The sequence below is a fragment of the Podarcis tiliguerta genome (assembly GCF_965153285.1).
Source record: "Podarcis tiliguerta genome assembly, chromosome: 2".
Lineage (NCBI taxonomy): Eukaryota > Metazoa > Chordata > Lepidosauria > Squamata > Lacertidae > Podarcis > Podarcis tiliguerta.
In genome coordinates this window covers 55,388,669-55,408,263 of record NC_139535.1, presented here as the reverse complement: position 1 = coordinate 55,408,263, position 19,595 = coordinate 55,388,669, and the positions used below count along the sequence as shown (strand labels likewise).

Here is a 19,595-nt window from a genome sequence, read left to right as displayed (position 1 = left end):
TTGCTCTGGAAGTGGGAAGTCACATCTGGATAGTTTATGGAGCTTACGTTAGTAAACTGAACTAGCTGAGCTCGAGTGCCACTACAGCAGCTGGCCTGCTAATGGGTCTGAGGTGTATAGATACAGAAAGATCAGTGGTGCTAGGACTGGCATACAACATGGTACCACTTGAGGAAAGCTGCTATCCTCTCCTCTCACACCTTCACCCCTCCTCCACCACCTCTTTCCTCTTCTCTCTTTTTTAATGTTTTGCTGGTGCTAATGCAGCAGCAGCAGCAGCAGCAGCATGCCTCCACCTCCTCTCTGCCTCAGGAAAACAAGGAGGTCCTTCCTTAGAGCAAGATATACTGAGAGAGGTGGCATAGGAAAGTCCCTATACCACTGCTGCGCTTAAACTTTTAAATAATGTTAAAAGACCACCCCAGAAAAGTGGCTGTGGTGCAGGCACTCTCCTGTGTTGCTCGGAGGAAGGACTCCCCTACCCTTCCTAAATGCAGGGCAGAGAGGAGGGAGACACTGAGCATGCTGCCACCATGTAAGGAACAGCAAAACATGGAAAGCCTGGGAAGTGGGGGCAGAGAAAGGGCAGATGAAGCAAGCAGAAGGCACTCATTTACTGCCCCATCATCAGACAAGGCTTTCTGATAAAATTCCTTCATTTTGCCCCATGGATTGGCCAGCCCTGTGCAGTGCAAAAAGAGGGCAGAGAGCATCCCAGAACTGGTTTCTGATCCCCATGTCAAGACAAACCTGCTTCCCACATTTCAGGCAAGTTACCTGTCTGCTGAAGAGACGTTGGAGGAGACCCTTTTTGGGCTGGATGGGTTGCTGTCCCTTCCAGTCCAGATCAGGCGGTATGGCTCCATCTGAACCAAAAACATTCAGCTCTTTGAAACACTCTGTGTCTATCATCTAGGGGAGAATAAAAAGATGACGAGCTCACTATTGGTCTTCCCTCCTCAGGTCCTCATTGACAGGGTGTCTCCATGACACTTGTCCCAAATTAGCTACTTATACAATACCTCAGCCAGTCAGTTATGGAACAGCTTTGCACCCCACCCCCAAGTGCAGATGACTCAGCGTGTCTTCCCATCAGAAGCAGAAATTCTCCTGAAGAGTAGAAGAGCACCTACCTCATTCTGCCAGGGAATAGGGACGCTTCCTGTTGCAAACTTATGGTAGAAGTCATGGTCGGTGGGCTCCAGCTCTACCCCCTTGACTGTAGAGAATTGTTCAATGTCCAATACATCCTTGCAATAAATAGCCTGGGGCTAAGAAGAATGCAGAAAAAGGAGAGCAATGAAAGGGCTATTCTCCTACACCTGAACACAACCAACAGGTGGTACGAGGAAGACTCTGCTACACACATGCATTCTGAACTCACATCGGGTTTGAATGGTGGGTCGAGCATCCCTGCTTCCAACCGCTTGAAATTCAAGTGTTTAAAGAGAGGGTGCTCTTTCACTTCCTGAGCACCAGCACCTCGACATCCCAGCCTTTCCAGTGGGTCTTTACACAGGAGCTGTAACATAGCACAGGGTGTCACACCAAAGCCTCTGTACTGCCAGAAGGCTTTAGCTACAAAGGGCAACAGACCTAAGCTGAAAATTGCTTAAAATGTTATTTCTGAACAATATTCTGGAACAGAACTTGAACCATTATTGGTAGAATGGGGTTCTTTTCAACTGAACCCGAAACACAGCTTAAGTTACTGGTTAGGAATAACTGAATAAAACGGCCTTCTAAATCCCCACATATGACAACTCTAAAGTAAAAAGACATCAAAATAATCTGGGAGGATTTGTTTTAATATTATGCCCTTATTTGCTCAGGGTTCTCAGCACTTTCAAAGGCAGTAAACAGCAAGAAGGATCCCTGTTGCTTTATTTCTGAGACTTATACCCCGTCTTCCACTAGCCAGTCAGAAATCCCACGGCTTTAAGACAACAATCCACAGAAGTTACAATACAGAATGAATGTATCTTGTACACTGATAGACAAAAGAAGGCTGCTGGAGGGGAAGGGTCTAGTCCAATAGTTGCATTCTAGGGTATCCTGGATAATCACAAGAAGCATGCATTATTTTAAACATCAATCTGCATATTGAAGGACATAAAAGTTTCTTACATGAGCAAGCAACCTCCCTCCCAACCATTGCTTATTCAAGCCTCTTGCAAGATGCAAAAACTCTTAGCTATGTAAAGTGAGTTATAGTGTGGAGGAAAGAAGTAAATAAGGCTTGCTAATTCTTCCAAACATCTGAGACTGTTATGTATGCAACAAGATTGATGACTGGGACACAGCACTCACATGATTTCATACCCGACCCTTAGTTCTTCTACCAATCTTTTTACATTTACTCAAAAACGAGAAGGGATTTTTGAAACTATTGATGTGTATTTAATGGGTAACTGACACTTCAGAGACCTCCTGCTTGAATGAAACCCTCTGCACTGGTTATGATTGAGGTTTCCTTCAATTGCTTAAGCTCCAATAAGCTAACTGAGAGAATAAATTAACAGGATGGGACAAGGAAAAGCTTAAAATATTAAACTGCTTGATGCCAGGTAGGTAGGTAATCTAGGAAGGGATCTAGATTCATGTCACAGTTGCAGCTAGGCCATACTGCACCATACCCTACTCTTATTGAAAATACAAATGTTCCAGGAGCCAGGTTGAAGAGGAATGAAGAACTAGTGAGTACAGATGAGATGATGTTTTCTGAGTCTGACACTAAACTGCTACCAAGCTACAACTGCCCTGAAGAGAAGTATTTTTACAATTTTTGTTCATTTCACAAAGGTTCACTGCCTTGATTTCCTGGCTGCACCTGGCTCTGGAGAAGTCATATACACAAAATGAGATCTAGTAGCAAAACAAAAGTTATGGTGTACTGCACTACTCTGAAGTTAGTTTCCAGTGAGCAGGTACAGCTTTCTCAACGTACCCAGAGCCCACTTAGAGGTGAGCAGGCACCCCTTTTAAAAGCTAAAAGGAGGGTAACTAGCTTAAGGATGAGACAATATATGTACCATGGAGCAGAGAGAACGGGAAGCAGGTGAGAACTTCTCAGAGTACTCTTCCTGCACATCCTTCACCAGGCGTTCTACTTCTTCGCGCTTAATCTTCTTCCTGCGCTGCTGAAATGGAGACTGGCCCTCAATCATCTCATATAGCAAGCATCCTAAGGCCCACCAGTCAGGGCTGAATGTGTACCGCTCATTCTTCACAACTTCAGGAGCTGCAAAAGTAAGAACCATTTGAACAGGCCTGTGGATATTCTTCAAATGCATGGTGCTGAGTGTTAAGGGAGAGTTTGTAGCTCAGTGAAGGCGAACACAGTTTGCACACAACAGGTCCCAGATTCACATCCTAGTATCTCCAAGTACAGCTGGAAAAAACTAACTCTAGTGAGCCACTGCCCATCAACATAGATAATATTGAGCTAGGTGGACCAATGTTCAGGCAGCTAGCTATGAGCTCAATAGAACTGGTCAGACTTACGCTAGTTGCCAAGTGCAATTCCAAATCTCATGTTTAATGTAGTGGCAGTGTAAAGTACAGTACTTGTAAGTGCTTTAAGAAGAAGAAGCAGGCAGGAAAGGGAATGCTTAACACAGTCCCCAAGCCAGGGTTCAGTGATGTGCCACAAAGAGGAGCCATCTCATCATGTACACCTTTGTAATATACTTTAGTCTTTGGCAGGATTCACCTAATGATTCCCCATAAGCAGAAGCCCTGTGCAAGGTCTTCCACTGGGTGAAAGTGCTCCCCCTCCCCCCAAAAAATCCAGAGCTGTAGCTATGGCGTGGTGGTGGCGGCTAGCCAGGTTTTCGCCCCAGGTGAAGCCTCCAGAGGGGTGCCACTGAGGCTTCCTCTGTGTGTGTGTGTGTGTGTGTGTGTGTGCATGCGCGAGCAAATGCATGTGGGTGTGCCAAACTGGGTCTTTGACCTGGGTGAATAAAGCCTAGTTTTGTCCCTGCCCAAGCATTCTTCAAACTTGGTGGGAGGAGGAGATGGGAGAACCCCCAGAACAGAGGAGGTTGGTGCATCTGGCAAACTTAAAAGGTTGTGCAGATGGAAAGTTCAACAGAGCATGATGTTTAATTCCTCCCTTCATCCTTCCACACTGCCCAACAATGCCTCAAATACCATCTTTCCCCCCCCCTCCAGCCAAACAATGCAAGGAAGAGTCAATGTCTGTAGAACATCTACCAAAATATACTAATTAAGTGAATGTAGGCTAACTGGCACCATACCAATACTGTACTTTAACCACCACCAGGTTTTTGGCTTGCAGTAACAGGAAATAATTTGTACAGAACATGGCACCACAAGTCAACAGCAACACTGAACTCTGCTTACTTTGCCAGTTCTACCCAATCTAAAGCATCCTTGTTCTTGCCAATTCTTGCACAATTTTGTTATCTAGACTGCTGCTCTTTGGACACCAGGAAAATGTTAGTCCCAAAGCGTACAAAATACAGCTTTGCAGAAACAATAGGAGCTTGTTTGTTTTATAAGCACTGTAAAAAGAATTGATTCACCTCCATCTAATTTCCTACAAAACTTAGGGTCCAAATATAATTGAAGAGAAGGAATGCTTAGGACCAAGTAAGGTATTGCCAAAATAGAAGTAGTGAAATGGATTACACAGCAATGAAGACAAATGCACTTTCTGAGTCAAACTTAAAGATTTAACTGATAATTTAACTTCTTAGGAGACTAATATCTTACCAGAATGTTGAACCTAGGGTTTAAGTTTCACTGGATTTCCAACATACTACAATAGCACCCACCATTGTTCTGAACTGCAAACTTTGACAAGATATTGCTTTTACCCAGAGTCCTTGGCTGCTGCATTTCATGGTCTCCATGTTGAACCCAGTCAATTCAACAGGGCATTTCTTGCATACTCACCCATGTAGCCAACTGTTCCCACCCGACCTTTTATCGTCTGTCCCTCCGGAACATAAACTGCGAGGCCCAGGTCAGAAATGCGGATGTGACCTTATCAAAGGAAAGTGAGTCATGCAAGTGTGCAGTTTGCAGATTTCCCTCAACCCAGAACAAAATCTGATATAAAAACTGCAGATAGCAGTGAAGCCAGAGTGTTTAGAACAGACATTTACTCACCATGGTCATCCAACAATATATTTTCTGGCTTCAGGTCCCTGATGGAGGAAAATAGATTGTGTAAGACATAGACCTCAATGGGTTGCTTCTCCAGGACTAGCAGAGGAGAAGCACCATAAAACATATAAGCAAGAATTAGTGATGCCAATATCACAGGAAAATATGAACTATATAGCCATACCTTTCACATATGGGAAATTTGTGAGGCAGGGCCACTTTCCCAGCACAATTTCCCCCCCTTCTTTCTTCCACTTGGGCATTAATGAGAGTCTGATATGTTTTGGATTCTCAGCTTGGAAGGAGAATGAAAACCTGTGCTGGTGAGTTCTGGGAAACTAGTCCTGCCTCAGAGGTTTCCTCGCTAAATTCTGAACAACTGCTTTTACAATATAGTAGCAGTGCTTAAGATACTGCACAAATCCTTGTTAACATAAAACCCCAGTGTGAACCCCAGCTACACCTGGGAGAAAAGACTGTTCCCACCTGTACACTATCCTCTCATGGTGGAGGTCTTCCAAGCCACAGCAGATTTCAGCAGCGTAGAAAACAGCCCGTGGCTCCTCAAAACCGGCTTCTCCCATGTGGTAAATGTGGAACTTCAGGTCCCCTCCATTCATGAGAGTCAGGACCAAGCACAAGGCGTCTTTTGTTTCATATGCATAGGCCAGACTCACCTACAACACAAGCAAGCCAAGTCAACCACTAGAAAAGCAGAACAGCCAAGCACAGCATAGCACCTACACACAACTGGCACAATTCTGCACCAGCTATACACGACAAAATAGACGCTCAAAGCAAGATGCAGGATAATTTATGTATCCCGTAGAGGAAGAGTTAACTTTGCATGAAGCTTTTTGGGTAAGAGGTGAGGAGGAGCTGAAAAGTATGGAGGGAGTAGGGTTAATAGCGATGGGACTCGACATGATAGTGAGTTGCAGATGGAGAGAACAAAGAATGGCAGAGCTACAACTGATGCCAGGGCACTTTACAGCCATTGGAGCAGCCTTCCCCGACTCAGTACCCTTCAAATATTTTGGGCTATAATTCCCAGCATTCCTGATTAGCAAAGAGCTGATGGGAGTTGTAGTTGAAAAAATATGGAGGCTACCAGGCTGGGGGAAATGCACTAAATGAAGCACTATCCCCTTATTACTCTCGCCCCCTTCAGTGAGACAGTCAAATCCAGCAAGACCCCAGAGTAATGTACTTTTATTATATCATCACAATCCTTTCATAGACGGGTTCCCCATTGTTTCATGCCATACAATAGCAATATTTTGACAGCCCAGCATTATGTGAGCAAAGTCAACTGTGTAGGTTCCTCCCTCCTGATAGTCGCCTGGCTAAAAGAGGCAGACAACTGAGTGGGAAAGGCCCACAAAACTGGCCCTGCTCATAGGACCATAATTTTCAAGTGCTGCAGTGGCAGTGTGAGACAAAGCCATGGAAAAGCAGCTATGGCACATTTGTGGTCATGCATTAATCCTTAAGAGAGAAAGTGTTCTGCATAATATTGTATGAAAAAGACTGATTCCCTGCATCTTCCCCACAACATCCCCGGTAAGTGAAGAACCTGCATGAGCTGGTTATTACTAAAGGGATCTCCATACAGCCAGATCCTAGTCTGCAAATGCAGTAATGCAGACTTGTGGCCCAGAAATGTAAGTCCAACAGCCTTATGCTTTTCTTGCCATCTGGGTAAGATTCCACATATTGCAGTCCTCTCCTGAATTAGTCAAGATTGCTTCACCAGGGTGAGAGAGTCAAAGACATGGCCACATTCTGTCTCAGCCTCAGTGCAGAAGTAAAGCAGTTCCTATGTACTTACTACAAACCTACTGTTCACTTTCTCCAGTATTTGCTTCTCATTCAAGGCCATGGCTTCCCCCTTCCGCTTTTTTATCCGCTTTTTCTCAAGCTTCTTGCAGGCGTACATCTTCCCGGTGGCCCGCACCTGGCAAGCACACACCTTGAGGGAAGAAAAAAAACCAAATAAATGACAATAGGGCAGGTAACTCTTGGAGTATATAAGTTCTGATAAGGGGGTTATTGGATCCCGAAATCATTACTCTCACTGAAAGCAAAAGTGATGTGGTACCATAGAGATTAAGTAAATGGTTTATTGCGGCACACCATGAAAGCCCCAACTTTCACTGGAAAAATTGGTTCCCTGTCATGTTGCTGTAACAAGAAGGTGACAAACTCAGAGCTCAGAATCAAATCCCAAATGAATGGTTGAAGGACTCAGTCATGTTGAATCACTCCTAGTATTCTCCTGCTTGTGAAGCGCTGCATGTAAAACTTGGGAGCATAAAAGATACTTAACACAGCAGTCAGAAACATGCCACCCAACATTCAGCTAATATTTCTAGATATCAGCATCTTAGGTGACCAAGAGTCCCTTCATATAGGACTCATTCTGTGAGAGAAAAATATGCCATGCTCTATAGATTCTTGAAAGCAGATGTGGGGCTACCTTCTCTGCATTGCTCAGACTACATACCTCTCCAAAGCCTCCCTTTCCTAGTACGCGATACTGGCGGAAAGTGTTCTTGGTCACATGCCGCCTAAGAAGAGAACAGAGGAAACGAGAATGAACTGAAAGTAGTCCACTAAAAAGGTTATCCTGCTCCCCTATGCACTCAGTGTAAAACTGCTTTTGGGCAGAATCCAACGTGGTGTGAGCAGACTTCTGTCAACCCTCTGGAGCAGATTCTGGGGGCCTGCAAAGGAGAGGAGTCAAGAAAGAGCAGAGGAAAGTGAAGTCTCACTACACAAGCATACATGTTTCACTCACACATGGAAAGTGCTGGATTCAGCCCGTTGTTCTGCAGTTTATGCAAGGCATAGTATACACACAAGCTTGATGAACTAGAATATAGCATGGATTAAGACTACATGGTTAGCAAGTTTCAAGGCTGACAAAATGAAAAGCAAAAACTGATCTTGAAGAGGACTTGTTCTCACTATATGACCAGGAGTCACCAGCTAGCATTTTCTCTTTCACTTATCAGTGAAAGTATCAAGGGCATGAAATGTGTTCTTTACAATGTGCAAAAGGGTATTAGGTTGAAAAGCAAAGCTACACCTATCTCTGATCCCATAGCAAAGTGGAGCTTTACCTTTCCAGGTATTTCCATTGCAGGAAACGGTTGAAGTAGATGCTGTCAAGGTAGTCAGCAAAAGGTGCCACACTAAGGTAGTCATGGATGAGCCTAGAGGAAGGAAGCGGAACCCATCAGAAACAGTGAGGTTTCCCTATGCCACAAAATAAAGAGAACAGAACATGTGGCACCTCTGGGAGAAAAAAAAGCTGAAATGAACATCAAGTTTTAAAGCTTGAGATGCTTCAAGGGATTTGGCAAGCTCTTGGATCATAAGGCGAGGAGACTGCCAGAGACAGCAGACATTGAGAAGGCTCAGGCAACATACTATCCAATCTGGAGAGCAATAGGAAGGAATATGATGGTTACTTCCCTTTTCAGAGGCTGCCAGAGAAAGCAGGGCTCCAGATCACAGGCTCTTTGTTCATACACCACGGCCACGTAGGTCACTGCCAGAGCTTTTTGCACAGCTGCAGCAGCAAGACCTGGGGCCAGAAATCTGAATTATATGGGCAAATGCAGCAAGATGAAGAGCACAAAGACAGGGAACTCTAGACAAGGCTCACTTTTAAGAAGATTCATTTTGATACTGCCACAGCTTCCAAGCACCACCACTACCATCAGTACAAAGTGCCACCACAATGTGATCTGCAATCATCCAAGCCTGGTCTGATATTTGCTGCCAAGGTAGTGAGAGATGTTTTAAAGGTAGGTCTTTCTTATTTAAACCCTGCCTTTCTTCTACTGAAATCAAGATGGTATACATATGGCTCTCAGGCAGCCAGTCTTCCATCTAGGTATTGACCAGATAATACCTGCCTGGCTTCAGCAAAGGCTGCTGCATCATGTGCCTTCAGACTATGCCCTGGGACTTCTAATGAAAGTACATTGTTCCCAAGGGAGATAGAATACAAGCCAAAAGGAGCATCACAACAGGCTGGGGTGACTCCTTTTCCATTCACCATCAAGAGCAGGGTAAGCCTTCTAGCAACTCAAATATTAATATTTATTAAGCCTTATAAGCCGCCTATACACAACATGGCACCCACTGGCTCTCCTACAGCAGGGAAATAAACAGTACATGAATTCCAAGCAATGAATTCCAAGGCTTGCTGGTGACAACCCACTTACAGATGCAACAGGTTGTATGCAAAGTTAGCCCCTACTAGATAATCAGTGACCACTGTTCTGGGAATTGTGCACATTATGAAACAAATTCCTCCCAATCCCCCCACTCACTTGGTAGATTCCTTAAAGAGCTCTTTACCCGGTTCCTGCTCCAGTCGCTTAGAACACAGATTTACTAACTCCGAGGGCACTTCAGGCACATGATCCACACCCTGAGGATAGATAGGATCAGACAGGGAAATCAGAGTTCTGTTGTTTTTAATACCTATGAATTTATATCCTGCCCTTCCCATAAATCCCAGAGCAGGTAACAACATTATTAATGCAACCAACAATACAAGAAAACAATGAATAGCGAGAACAGATAATCAGATCCAACCACAATAATTACATATTCATTATTGCAGCAACTAAGTATTCATAAATGTCTGGGGAAACCAGGAAGGCCTGAGTCTGACCCTGGAATGTCAATGAAGTTAGCACGAAGTGCCCTTCATGTAAGAAGCTGTTCCAAATTTGGGGCATCACCATGGTGAAGGTACTACTAATGGACTGGTAGAGTCAAGTTCAGCACCAGGTTTGAAGGAGATCCTGGGCTAGGTGCCTCTGGGTCCCTCCTAAGCACCATCCTGGGGTGACCCCCAATGAGCTTACAGAGTGGCAGGGGTGGACAGCACCAGGGGAAAGTGGCATGGTGTGACTATGGCAGCTGCCCGGCCTTGTTCTTCTCCTTCAACACCAGGCCCTTAAAATTTAAAAAGATTGTAATAATGCCAAGCTTGCTGGGGGGTCAGGTTAGCACTTTGGGGAGGCAGCAGTGCTGGCACAAATAATTGGTTTCTTCCGAGTACCTGGCAGTCAAAGGACAAGTGCTGGACAGATGCTGCCACTACTACCTTTCCTCCCAAATGCCTCTGGCTCCAGACATAAAAGGTAAAGGTAAAGGTACCCCTGCCCGTACGGGCCAGTCTTGACAGACTCTAGGGTTGTGCGCTCATCTCACTCTAGAGGCCGGGAGCCTGCGCTGTCCGAAGACACTTCCGGTCGTGGCCAGCGTGACAAGCTGCATCTGGCGAGCCAGCGCAGCACACGGAACGCCGTTTACCTTCCCGCTGGTAAGCGGTCCCTATTTATCTACTTGCACCCGGGGGTGCTTTCGAACTGCTAGGTTGGCAGGCGCTGGGACCGAACGACGGGAGCGCACCCCACCGCGGGGATTCGAACCGCCGACCATGCGATCAGCAAGTCCTAGGTGCTGAGGTTTTACCCACAGCGCCACCCTCGTCGCTCCAGACATAGTATTGCTCTATTATGGGGAGAGCCTGTGGGGCATGGCGGATGTTTCTTCTTCTTGGTATTAGCTCTTGGCGTGCCAGGCACTTAAAATTAAACCTGGTGTAAGTCCTAGGAGGTTCTCAGCCCCCCACACCTGCTGGGAGCTAATGCCAGGCCTAGGTACCAATGTTTACTCCCTGTTGGTAATATTTAGGCATATCCTTGACCCAGCTTAGTCTAGGGCAAGTGCAGTTCTCATTAAGGCAACTTTCCCTCTTTTTAGCTAATGCAAATCTCACCTTAGGGGTCAAATACGTCTCAATCAGGAGCTGACCACACTCTTTTAGTTTTTCATCAGGTGTTACTTCATATTCTGCCTATGTAAGAATGAGGATAAGAAAGCAATATTCAATTATTCTACATACCTCTCCCAAGAATAAAAATGCAGAGATGATGCAAATCAAGCACATATTCTTGTATAGTCCAAGAACCACCACACCTATTCCGGACTCCACTATGAGCAGAATATGAGTAATGTGAAAGTAATGAGGTAAGAATAAAGCCACCTCCATAAACTCGGATTTGCAATAGGCCACATGCCAGGATCCCTTCCTTCAAAACTTACAGTTAATCAGCTCCCATGCTTAACCCCCAGGAAGGGGTTCTCACATAGGTGTGCTTACCACAGCATCCAGGAACTTGACGCAGCGCAGAAGCTCAAGCCGTGTTTCACAAAACAGTCGGAAAAGCAAACGACCAATGGGCTGCTTCTCACACAAACTGTGGTAGTCCCGCTCTGAAAAGAGAAGAAGCATTAGTCAACGGCTACTAACCCGTACCACAATCAGGGAACATTTAAGAGAGGAGGACACTAAATCCATTTTCAAAAGAATTTACTTGATCTGATCTGAAGCAACCACTTTAGCAATCAAAGATTAGGAGAAGGGTCCATTCCAAGTCCTGAAAGCTATTCAATGGAGCAGATAACCTGTGTGTCTGACTCATTTTAATTCCTAGCCATAAGATCTTCATGTTAAATCTTTATCTTCAAGAATTTAAGTGCTCTCTTGAGAAACTGACATTTCCTTCTGGCCACTGCACGGAACTGCTTTTGCAAAGTCACTCAACTGCTTATCAGTTTAGGAACCTGAATGGCCACAGCTGAATCATGGAGCAGAGAGTGAATTTCCAAGCAATATATCTGGTAACTCGTATGGCAGGAATGGGGAACTTGTCACCCTCCTGATGATGTTGGACACCAAACCCCCATCAGCCACAGCCAGCATGGCCGGGACCAGGATTTATGGAAGTTGTGGCCCAGCAATATCTGGAAAGTCCCAGTTCCCCACATCTATACAAGGGGATATTAAATCTCTTTGCAGCAGGATGGAAACATCCACAGCTGCATATCTTCTCTCGCAGGATATCAATAAACCTTTTTTTTCTTTTTCTATGTGACAGAATCACCACAACTCATTGCTCCCTAGGAAGGTGCTGCTGGTATTTTAAATCAAAGTACAGACTATTTAACCCTTGTTCAGAAGAGGAGGGGAGATCTTATCAGGCACCAGCTTAAGGCTTGCTTCTTTTCATGTTTTTGCCTTTTGGGGCGTCATAGGTTTGTTTGAGTGGATGAGGGTGTGTCCCCCCACTCCCCATTTTGGCTATAATAATAAAGACAGGTCAACTTGTCCACCAGAGGAGTTACTTGGCACAACTACAAGTCAGACATATCAAATCCCAAAATTTAGGTTAATTTTTCATGGCTTGATTTTATGCTCTCAACCTGAAATCTATACACCAGAGGTGTTGTTCCCTCTCCTTCACATCGCTGACTTAATTGGAGGGAGTAGGGAGAAGAGGAGTGACATTATTTTTGAAATTTACATTTTATTGCTTTCAATTATTCATACAGAAAGACAATGATCAACAATTTTACTCTCTCTTTCTCACCACAGGAGGAACGACATTATTAAATCATGTTAAAAGGATTCCGCCCTCTTCCCCTGATCTGGGCATGTCTTCTAATCTGAAGGGGACAAAGCTAGAGAAGTGACATCAACAGCGAAGCAACAGGTCAGCCTCCTCAGGGTAACTTAATTCAGCTGTATTGGGTATAACTGAACGATTAGTTCACACAAGATGCAGAGATATGGCAGAATTAATGAGCAGAGGCTAATAGAAGGCAGCGAGGCCAGAACAGCGATATCATGCGGAGAAGCAGTAGGCAGTCTCCATCTGTAGGCAAGTGCTTTGGGTTCGCAGAATCCTTTAATTATTAATTTCTTGAAGCACACAGAAAAACCACAATGGTTATGGAGAGGTAGGTTATGGCTGTGGGGTACAGGCTGACTAGTGTAGCTAATGATCCCTTTCCAGGGCCCCCAATTCTCCTTCTAATCAAGATTCATGCTCAGATCAAGAGGCGTGTGCAGAAATCCAGGACCTTGTAACTTTGCAAGAAGGAAACAGGCCAGCTATGCTTCCATCCCTATGATGGAGGTGAGGAACCTCAAGCACAGGTGCCAATACAGCCTACCAAGCCTCTACCCTGCCCTTGAGATTCTCCCCATGTCATGCCCCTTCCCCATCCCTGCTCCACACTGTCCTGGAGTGCTTTTGCCTGGCTGATTGGTGTCCCTGAACTGTGATGATGCTTCTTGCAGTTTATGGGTTTGTTTATCTTCCACAGCTGGCAATATTTTGAACGAACCTGGCAGTACTTTGTAGCTCCAACCATAGGTGTAGCCAGGATTTCGGGGGGGGGACAGGCCTTTTGTTAGGGGGGCAGAACCTCAGTTAGCTATGTATGTTTATTGCTTTTTATTGATGGGGGGCAACTGCCCCTCACTGCCCCCCCCCCCAGCTATGCCCACGGCCCCACCCACTGTGGTGGAATTAGTTTAATCATCACTTCCCAGGAAGCCGTTCTTCTGTAAATCACCCCACCCCAACTCTCTTACGGAGCATGTTGTAAGTGTTCTCTTCTGTGCAGCAGTTGCTCTAAGGAAGCTGTGGTTTCCTGATGTAAGAATACAGTCGAAGAAAACAAAGCCAATGCAGAAAGTGTGGAGAGGGGGGGAAGGGGCCATATGCAAACTGCACCATTTCCTTCTCTTGCAGGAAATGAGTGTATTGAATGAAGGAAGGTGAAGGGGTCAGAGCCTGGCAGGATTAGAGGATTCTTCATAGCTCTCCTGGATAATGGACACTTTTTGCAGAAAAATTATTTTCTACCCAGGCCATGTAGAGGCAAGAGCTTTGCTCTAGGCAGGCAGCTCTGTGTTAAACCAACCTGGTCCAAGGTCTCCATAATGGGAGGGAGGAAAGGAAATTAGAACACAAGAAATATAAAAGAGTAGGGAATCTCAAGTTTCCCCCATTCTTTCAAAGAGAAAGAAAGTCCATAGGCAGGGATGGAGAACCTACCATCCAACTAATGTTGGACCTTAACTCCCAGAAGCCCAAGTCAGCAACACGAATGGCCAGGGTTGATGGAAACCATAATTTAATAGCATCTAGAGGGCCACAGACTCCCCTGTAATAGGACTTCTTCATACAGTTACTAAGAACAGCCAGTTTTTACAGACATACACAATACACCAGACAACCAGCAGCTCCCTAGTCAATGTACTATGTCCAAAGTTATTTTGTTCAAACTATGACAGAAGAACGTTCTAGCAAGCTGCAAACTAGACACTATAAGGAGATAGAAGGAGGGCAGGAAAATAACAGGGACTTTTCCCAGAGCAAAGATAGTGAAAGAGAAAAATGTTATCCAAACAAAGCCAGGCCAACTGAGTTCAAAGTGGACAAATGGCTAGGCTATAAAGGAAGAATGCGAGTTTCAAGAGTCAGCACTAGAATACTGGCAGAAAACCAGCAGTGATTTTTATCTTCAATCGAACACAAGATAATGAACATTGTAAGGAAATGGAATATTAAAGTGAAACCACTTCACAACTGGGCATTATTGTGGACAACACAAGGAAACCCTGACATAGTCCAGCTTGGATCAACAAGGGGGAGGGGGAAGTATACAGGGAGAGAAACTGAAAAGGACATTGAGCTGAAGGGTCACATTAAGCTCTTTCAGGGAAAGGACCATAGTGCAGTGGTAAAGCACATGTTTTTCACGCAGGGGGTTCCAGGTTCAATCCCCGATATCTCCAGGCAGAGTCGGGAAAGTGAAACCCCAAAGAGCTGCTAAGTCTGTGTAGTCTAGAAAATGCTGAGTTTGATGGGCCAATAGCCTGAATGAAATCCAGAAATCAGTATTCAGAGTCTTATGAATAGTAGCCCAGAAATCCGCATGACCAGGGTGTAAGCAAATCATCAAGTGTTTAATGGAATGAGTTTCTCTCACTTATCTCAGTAACCTTTTATGGTAAACCCATAACCTGATGTTATAAATTTGAAAAGTAACAATGTTACTATTGAATGTTTATTAGAATTAAGGAACATCCTTCTACAAACCCCCCCACAAAAAAAACAGTACCACATAAGACCTATTCAAATTGCCAGTTCTTCTTTAAAGAATCTATAGTGCTAGAAAATAATTTACACCATTATTCCATCATAATAATAATAATAATAATAATAATAATAATAATAATAATATATTTATACCCCGCCCATCTGGCTGGGCTTCCAGAAATAATCACCACCAAAAGAAATCCAAATCTAACAGATAAATCTTGATTTAGAGTAGCATTCAAGTCATCTATAAAAGGCCTCTTTTTAAATAATTAATGGTACTGCTGTATCAAGGCACATGATCTTCTGAACAAGAACCACTGTTGTCAACTGCAAGGAAATCTGTACAGCTACCATACACCCGATAGCAAAGAGCTTCTAATGGAGCCAGGCTGAGCAAGTCCTGTCAGTAACAAGAAACTCTGTGCAGCATTCTTTTCTGCACCTTGGGCTATTTTCACAATTTTGTCACTCCCAAGAATTCCTTTGTCACCAGTAATTTGAAGCCTGTCTGGAGAACATGTGCCTCTCCAACTTCCATTAGCCCTGGTCGGCATGGTCAACAGTCAAAGAGCAGAAACATCTGGAGAATTGCAAGCGCCCCAGGCCTGATTTGAAGGGATGCTCTACAGAGAAAGTCAACAACTTTCCCCTTGGATAGGTCTGTGGGCTGCCATCCTGATAGTGAAAGAGGCCCCAGCTAGCATTTAAGAAGAAATTGCTTTAATTGCAATTCAGAAACCAAGCTTAAGCTAGAGGACTGCATGATTTCAACTTGCCAGGCAACAGTTCAAGTTTTCCCATACCACATCTAACTGCTCACAGCCTTCTCAATGACCATTTTTTGTTCACTATAATTAGAGATGAAGAGCTGTACAGTTAATAGGTGGAAGAAAAGAAGCAAGCAAGCCAACTTGGAGCAGGAATACAGGCTCTAAAGCAGGGGTAGGCAACCTAAGGCTTGGGAGCCGGATGCGGCACAATCGCCTTCTCAGTCTGGCCCGCCGACGGTCCGGGAATCAGTGTGTTTTTACATGAGTAGAATGTGCCCTTTTATTGAAAATGCATCTCTGGATTATTTGTGGGGCCTGCCTGGTGTTTTTACATGAGTATAATGTGTGCTTTTATTTAAAATGAATCTCTGGGTTATTTGTGGGGCATAGGAATTCGTTCATTCCGCCCCCCCCCCCAAAAAAATATAGTCTGCCCCACCACATGGTCTGATGGATGGTGGAATGGCCCATGGGTGAAAAAGGTTGCTAACCCCTGCTCTAAACTGACATGCAGTTTTCCCCAATACTTCATAAGCACTTCAAAGGGATCAGGGAAGAAATGGCTGGAGTTCCCCAGGAATGATTAAGCCAATAGAAGTGGGAGAGGAGACTGCTTGGATTTTGACGCAGCTGGAATAAAAACACTGGTTCCCAGGGGAAAGCAAGTGGAATTAAGGAGAGCAGTAAAGTAGCTGCTTAAAATAAGATTGGGTAAACTTTGCAAGAGGAGAAAGGCATCCCTGAACTTATGAAGATACCTTGTACCAAGTTGGATGACTGGTCCATCTAGCCCAATACTGCCTGCTCTTGAGTAGCAGCTACTCTACAACATCTCAAGCAGAGGCAGTTCCCAGTTCAGATACCCAAGACTGCATCTGGGACTTAATGCATATAAAGTATATGCTCTATTACTGAACTAGAACCGCTCACAATGCTGCCAGAGGGTCATGGTGATGCAATACTAAGGCAAAATAATTGCACAGGAGTGTTTGGTAATGACAATGCTACCGCCACAAAATCCTGCATCATCAGGCAATCATATGAACAAGCACAGCTTACAATAGGGTGAATGTATAAGATCTTATGCCAAGTACTCAAGGCTTCTTTGTAACCCAGCCACTTCCACTCCATACACAAGAAAGCAGGGAAGACAGCATCTCCCCAATGCAAGCATGCTCCTTACCCAAAGTGTGCCGAAGATCTTCACATTGGCTGATGTGTGGGAACTGTAGCATTTGGCGCCATTTTTTACTCTTGCCTTTTCGGTTTCCTCCTCCACCTGCATGACACAGAATTGGGGGGGGGGGGGGAATCAGCAGGAAAACCAAGAACAGACGCTGATCAGTATGTTCACCCTCTGATGTTCTGTTGTTAACATTTCAGTCATATCAGAATTCCTTTTAAAGGTGGTCAGGAAATAATTGGCCAAATTTGCTCCAAGACTTTTCTGAGCACTGTCCACATCACCATTTCAGAAAAGTTCAAATATTCAGGTTAAGAACTTGGTTAAGGTCACAGATTGTCTCCCTGAGCTAACCTTCAGTTGGCTGGATATACAATGCACTGAAATATGATAGTTCAGAGTGTCTTGCATACCACAGTTACAAGTCCGCATTACAGTCAAGTAACCAAATGCCAAGAAGGAAGAATTTTTTTAAAACTTGATTCCAAAACCGAAAAATTTTTACAAAATTACAAACATCAAATTCAAAATCCATATTCATTTTGTAACATAAGCCTATTACAGGATTGACTAAATTAAAATATACCTAATTGCCAAGAAGGAAGAATTTATTGACACAGCCATACCTAAATTTCAACTTAAGTGCTGAAACTGATTCAAAAGTTAGCCATAAGTTAACCACTTCAGTCTGAAACAGTGCATGAGGATATCTATTGCTCTAGTTCTTTCTTCCAATTAATAAAGGGATAGTTAATTAGCATTTTGAATGAAGGAGGCTAACTGGCACTGCAGATTTTACCATGCTAATAGGCAGTATTAGGGCTAATTGCCCAGGCCTTCTAGCTGGCCTTCAGGCACTATTCTGCATGATAAAATTTAGGGATTGAAAATACTGCTTGTTCTATACATACCACCTACTTCTATACACACCACATACCATCAGAAGAAAAAGTGAGCACCGACCCCTCTCGCTCTCCAGGCTTCAGGAGAGCCCCACCCCCAGCCCCACAAGCTCGGGGGAGAGCAGGGAGGCGGAACGCCGCCATCCCATTGTCCCCAGACCTGGTTTGGGGGCTGGCGGCGGGGAGAAGCCTGCTCCTCCCCATCGCCAGCCCCGCAAACTCGGGGGATAGCGGGAGAGGCGCAGCGCGCCTTTCCCACTGTCCCCCGACTTGGTTAGAAGGCTGGCGGGGGGAGAAGCCTGCTCCTCCACATCGCCAGCCCCGCAAACTCGGGGGAGAGTGGGAGAGACGCAGCGCGCCTTTCCCACTGTCCCCCGACTTGGTTAGAAGGCTGGCGGGGGGAGAAGCCTGCTCCTCCCCGTCGCCAGCCCCGCAAACTCGGGGGAGAGTGGGAGAGACGCAGCACGCCTTTCCCACTGTCCCCCGACTTGGTTAGAAGGCTGGCGGGGGGAGAAGCCTGCTCCTCCCCGTCGCCAGCCCCGCAAACTCGGGGGAGAGTGGGAGAGACGCAGCGCACCTTTCCCACTGTCCCCCGACTTGGTTAGAAGGCTGGCGGGGGGAGAAGCCTGCTCCTCCCCGTCGCCAGCCCCGCAAACTCGGGGGAGAGTGGGAGAGACGCAGCGCGCCTTTCCCACTGTCCCCCGACTTGGTTAGAAGGCTGGCGGGGGGAGAAGCCTGCTCCTCCCCGTCGCCAGCCCCGCAAACTCGGGGGAGAGCGGGAGAGACGCAGCGCGCCTTTCCCACTGTCCTCCGAATTGGTTAGAAGGCTGGCGGGGGGAGAAGCCTGCTCCTCCCCATCGCCAGCCCCGCAAACTCGGGGGACAGCGGGAAAGACGCAGCGCACCTTTCCCGCTGTCCCCCGACTTGGTTAGAAGGCTGGCGGGGGGAGAAGCCTGCTCCTCCCCATTGCCAGCCCCGCAAACTCGGGGGACAGCGGGAGAGGCGCAGCGCGCCTTTCCCACTGTCCTCCGACTTGGTTAGAAGGCTGGCGGGGGGGGGGGGGAGAAGCTTCCTTCTCCCCGCCTCCAGCCCCACAAGCTCGGGGGACAGCTTCCCACCCCAGCCCCGCACCTGGGGGGGAAATAAATTTTTTTTCTTTATTTCCCCCCCAAAAAACTAGGTGCGTCCTATGGGCCGGTGCGCCTTATGGGGCGAAAAATACGGTAGGCCTTTTTAACAGCCCTGAGCAAAGACTTCCAGACTGCATGAGACTACTTAGGTCTCTTTCCCACACTAACAAAACTGAATTGGACAAGCATAGTTCTAAAATCTGCAGAGGCCAAGAAACAGTGACATGCCAGACTACCCATTAACTTCCTAACTGAAGAAAGTTTTAAATCTGCATTTGCCACATACAATTCCAGCATCGACTCACACTTCTTACTACAATTACTGCTCATATATGAGCAGGACTGAAGTTTGCTAAGCTGTTCAATCTATACATACCCGTCAGCAGTACAAGACAACTAAAACAAGCCAGCCCTCAGCAACATGGTTAAACTACAGGTTGCCAGTCTGGTTTATTGTGTCTACTTACTGCCACTACAACAGGCTATTC

At 45.6% G+C, this 19,595-nt stretch overlaps 1 protein-coding gene across 2 annotated transcripts in view; it reads right to left on the bottom strand.

Moving 5' to 3' along the window:
* Nucleotides 1-19,595, bottom strand: part of GRK6 (G protein-coupled receptor kinase 6) — a 33,398-nt gene that overhangs the window by 6,128 nt on the left and 7,675 nt on the right. For both annotated transcript variants that reach the window (XM_083428994.1, XM_083428993.1), the window contains exons 2-15: nt 17,076-17,171; nt 11,327-11,439; nt 10,943-11,020; nt 9,480-9,580; nt 8,259-8,351; nt 7,640-7,703; nt 6,965-7,105; nt 5,620-5,810; nt 5,137-5,174; nt 4,921-5,010; nt 3,033-3,241; nt 1,385-1,522; nt 1,134-1,271; nt 778-912 (exon numbers count right to left, since the gene is read on the bottom strand). In XM_083428994.1, coding sequence (XP_083285120.1) covers nt 778-912; nt 1,134-1,271; nt 1,385-1,522; nt 3,033-3,241; nt 4,921-5,010; nt 5,137-5,174; nt 5,620-5,810; nt 6,965-7,105; nt 7,640-7,703; nt 8,259-8,351; nt 9,480-9,580; nt 10,943-11,020; nt 11,327-11,439; nt 17,076-17,171 — 1,625 coding nt within the window. The remainder of the gene's footprint in view (nt 1-777; nt 913-1,133; nt 1,272-1,384; nt 1,523-3,032; nt 3,242-4,920; nt 5,011-5,136; nt 5,175-5,619; nt 5,811-6,964; nt 7,106-7,639; nt 7,704-8,258; nt 8,352-9,479; nt 9,581-10,942; nt 11,021-11,326; nt 11,440-17,075; nt 17,172-19,595) is intronic.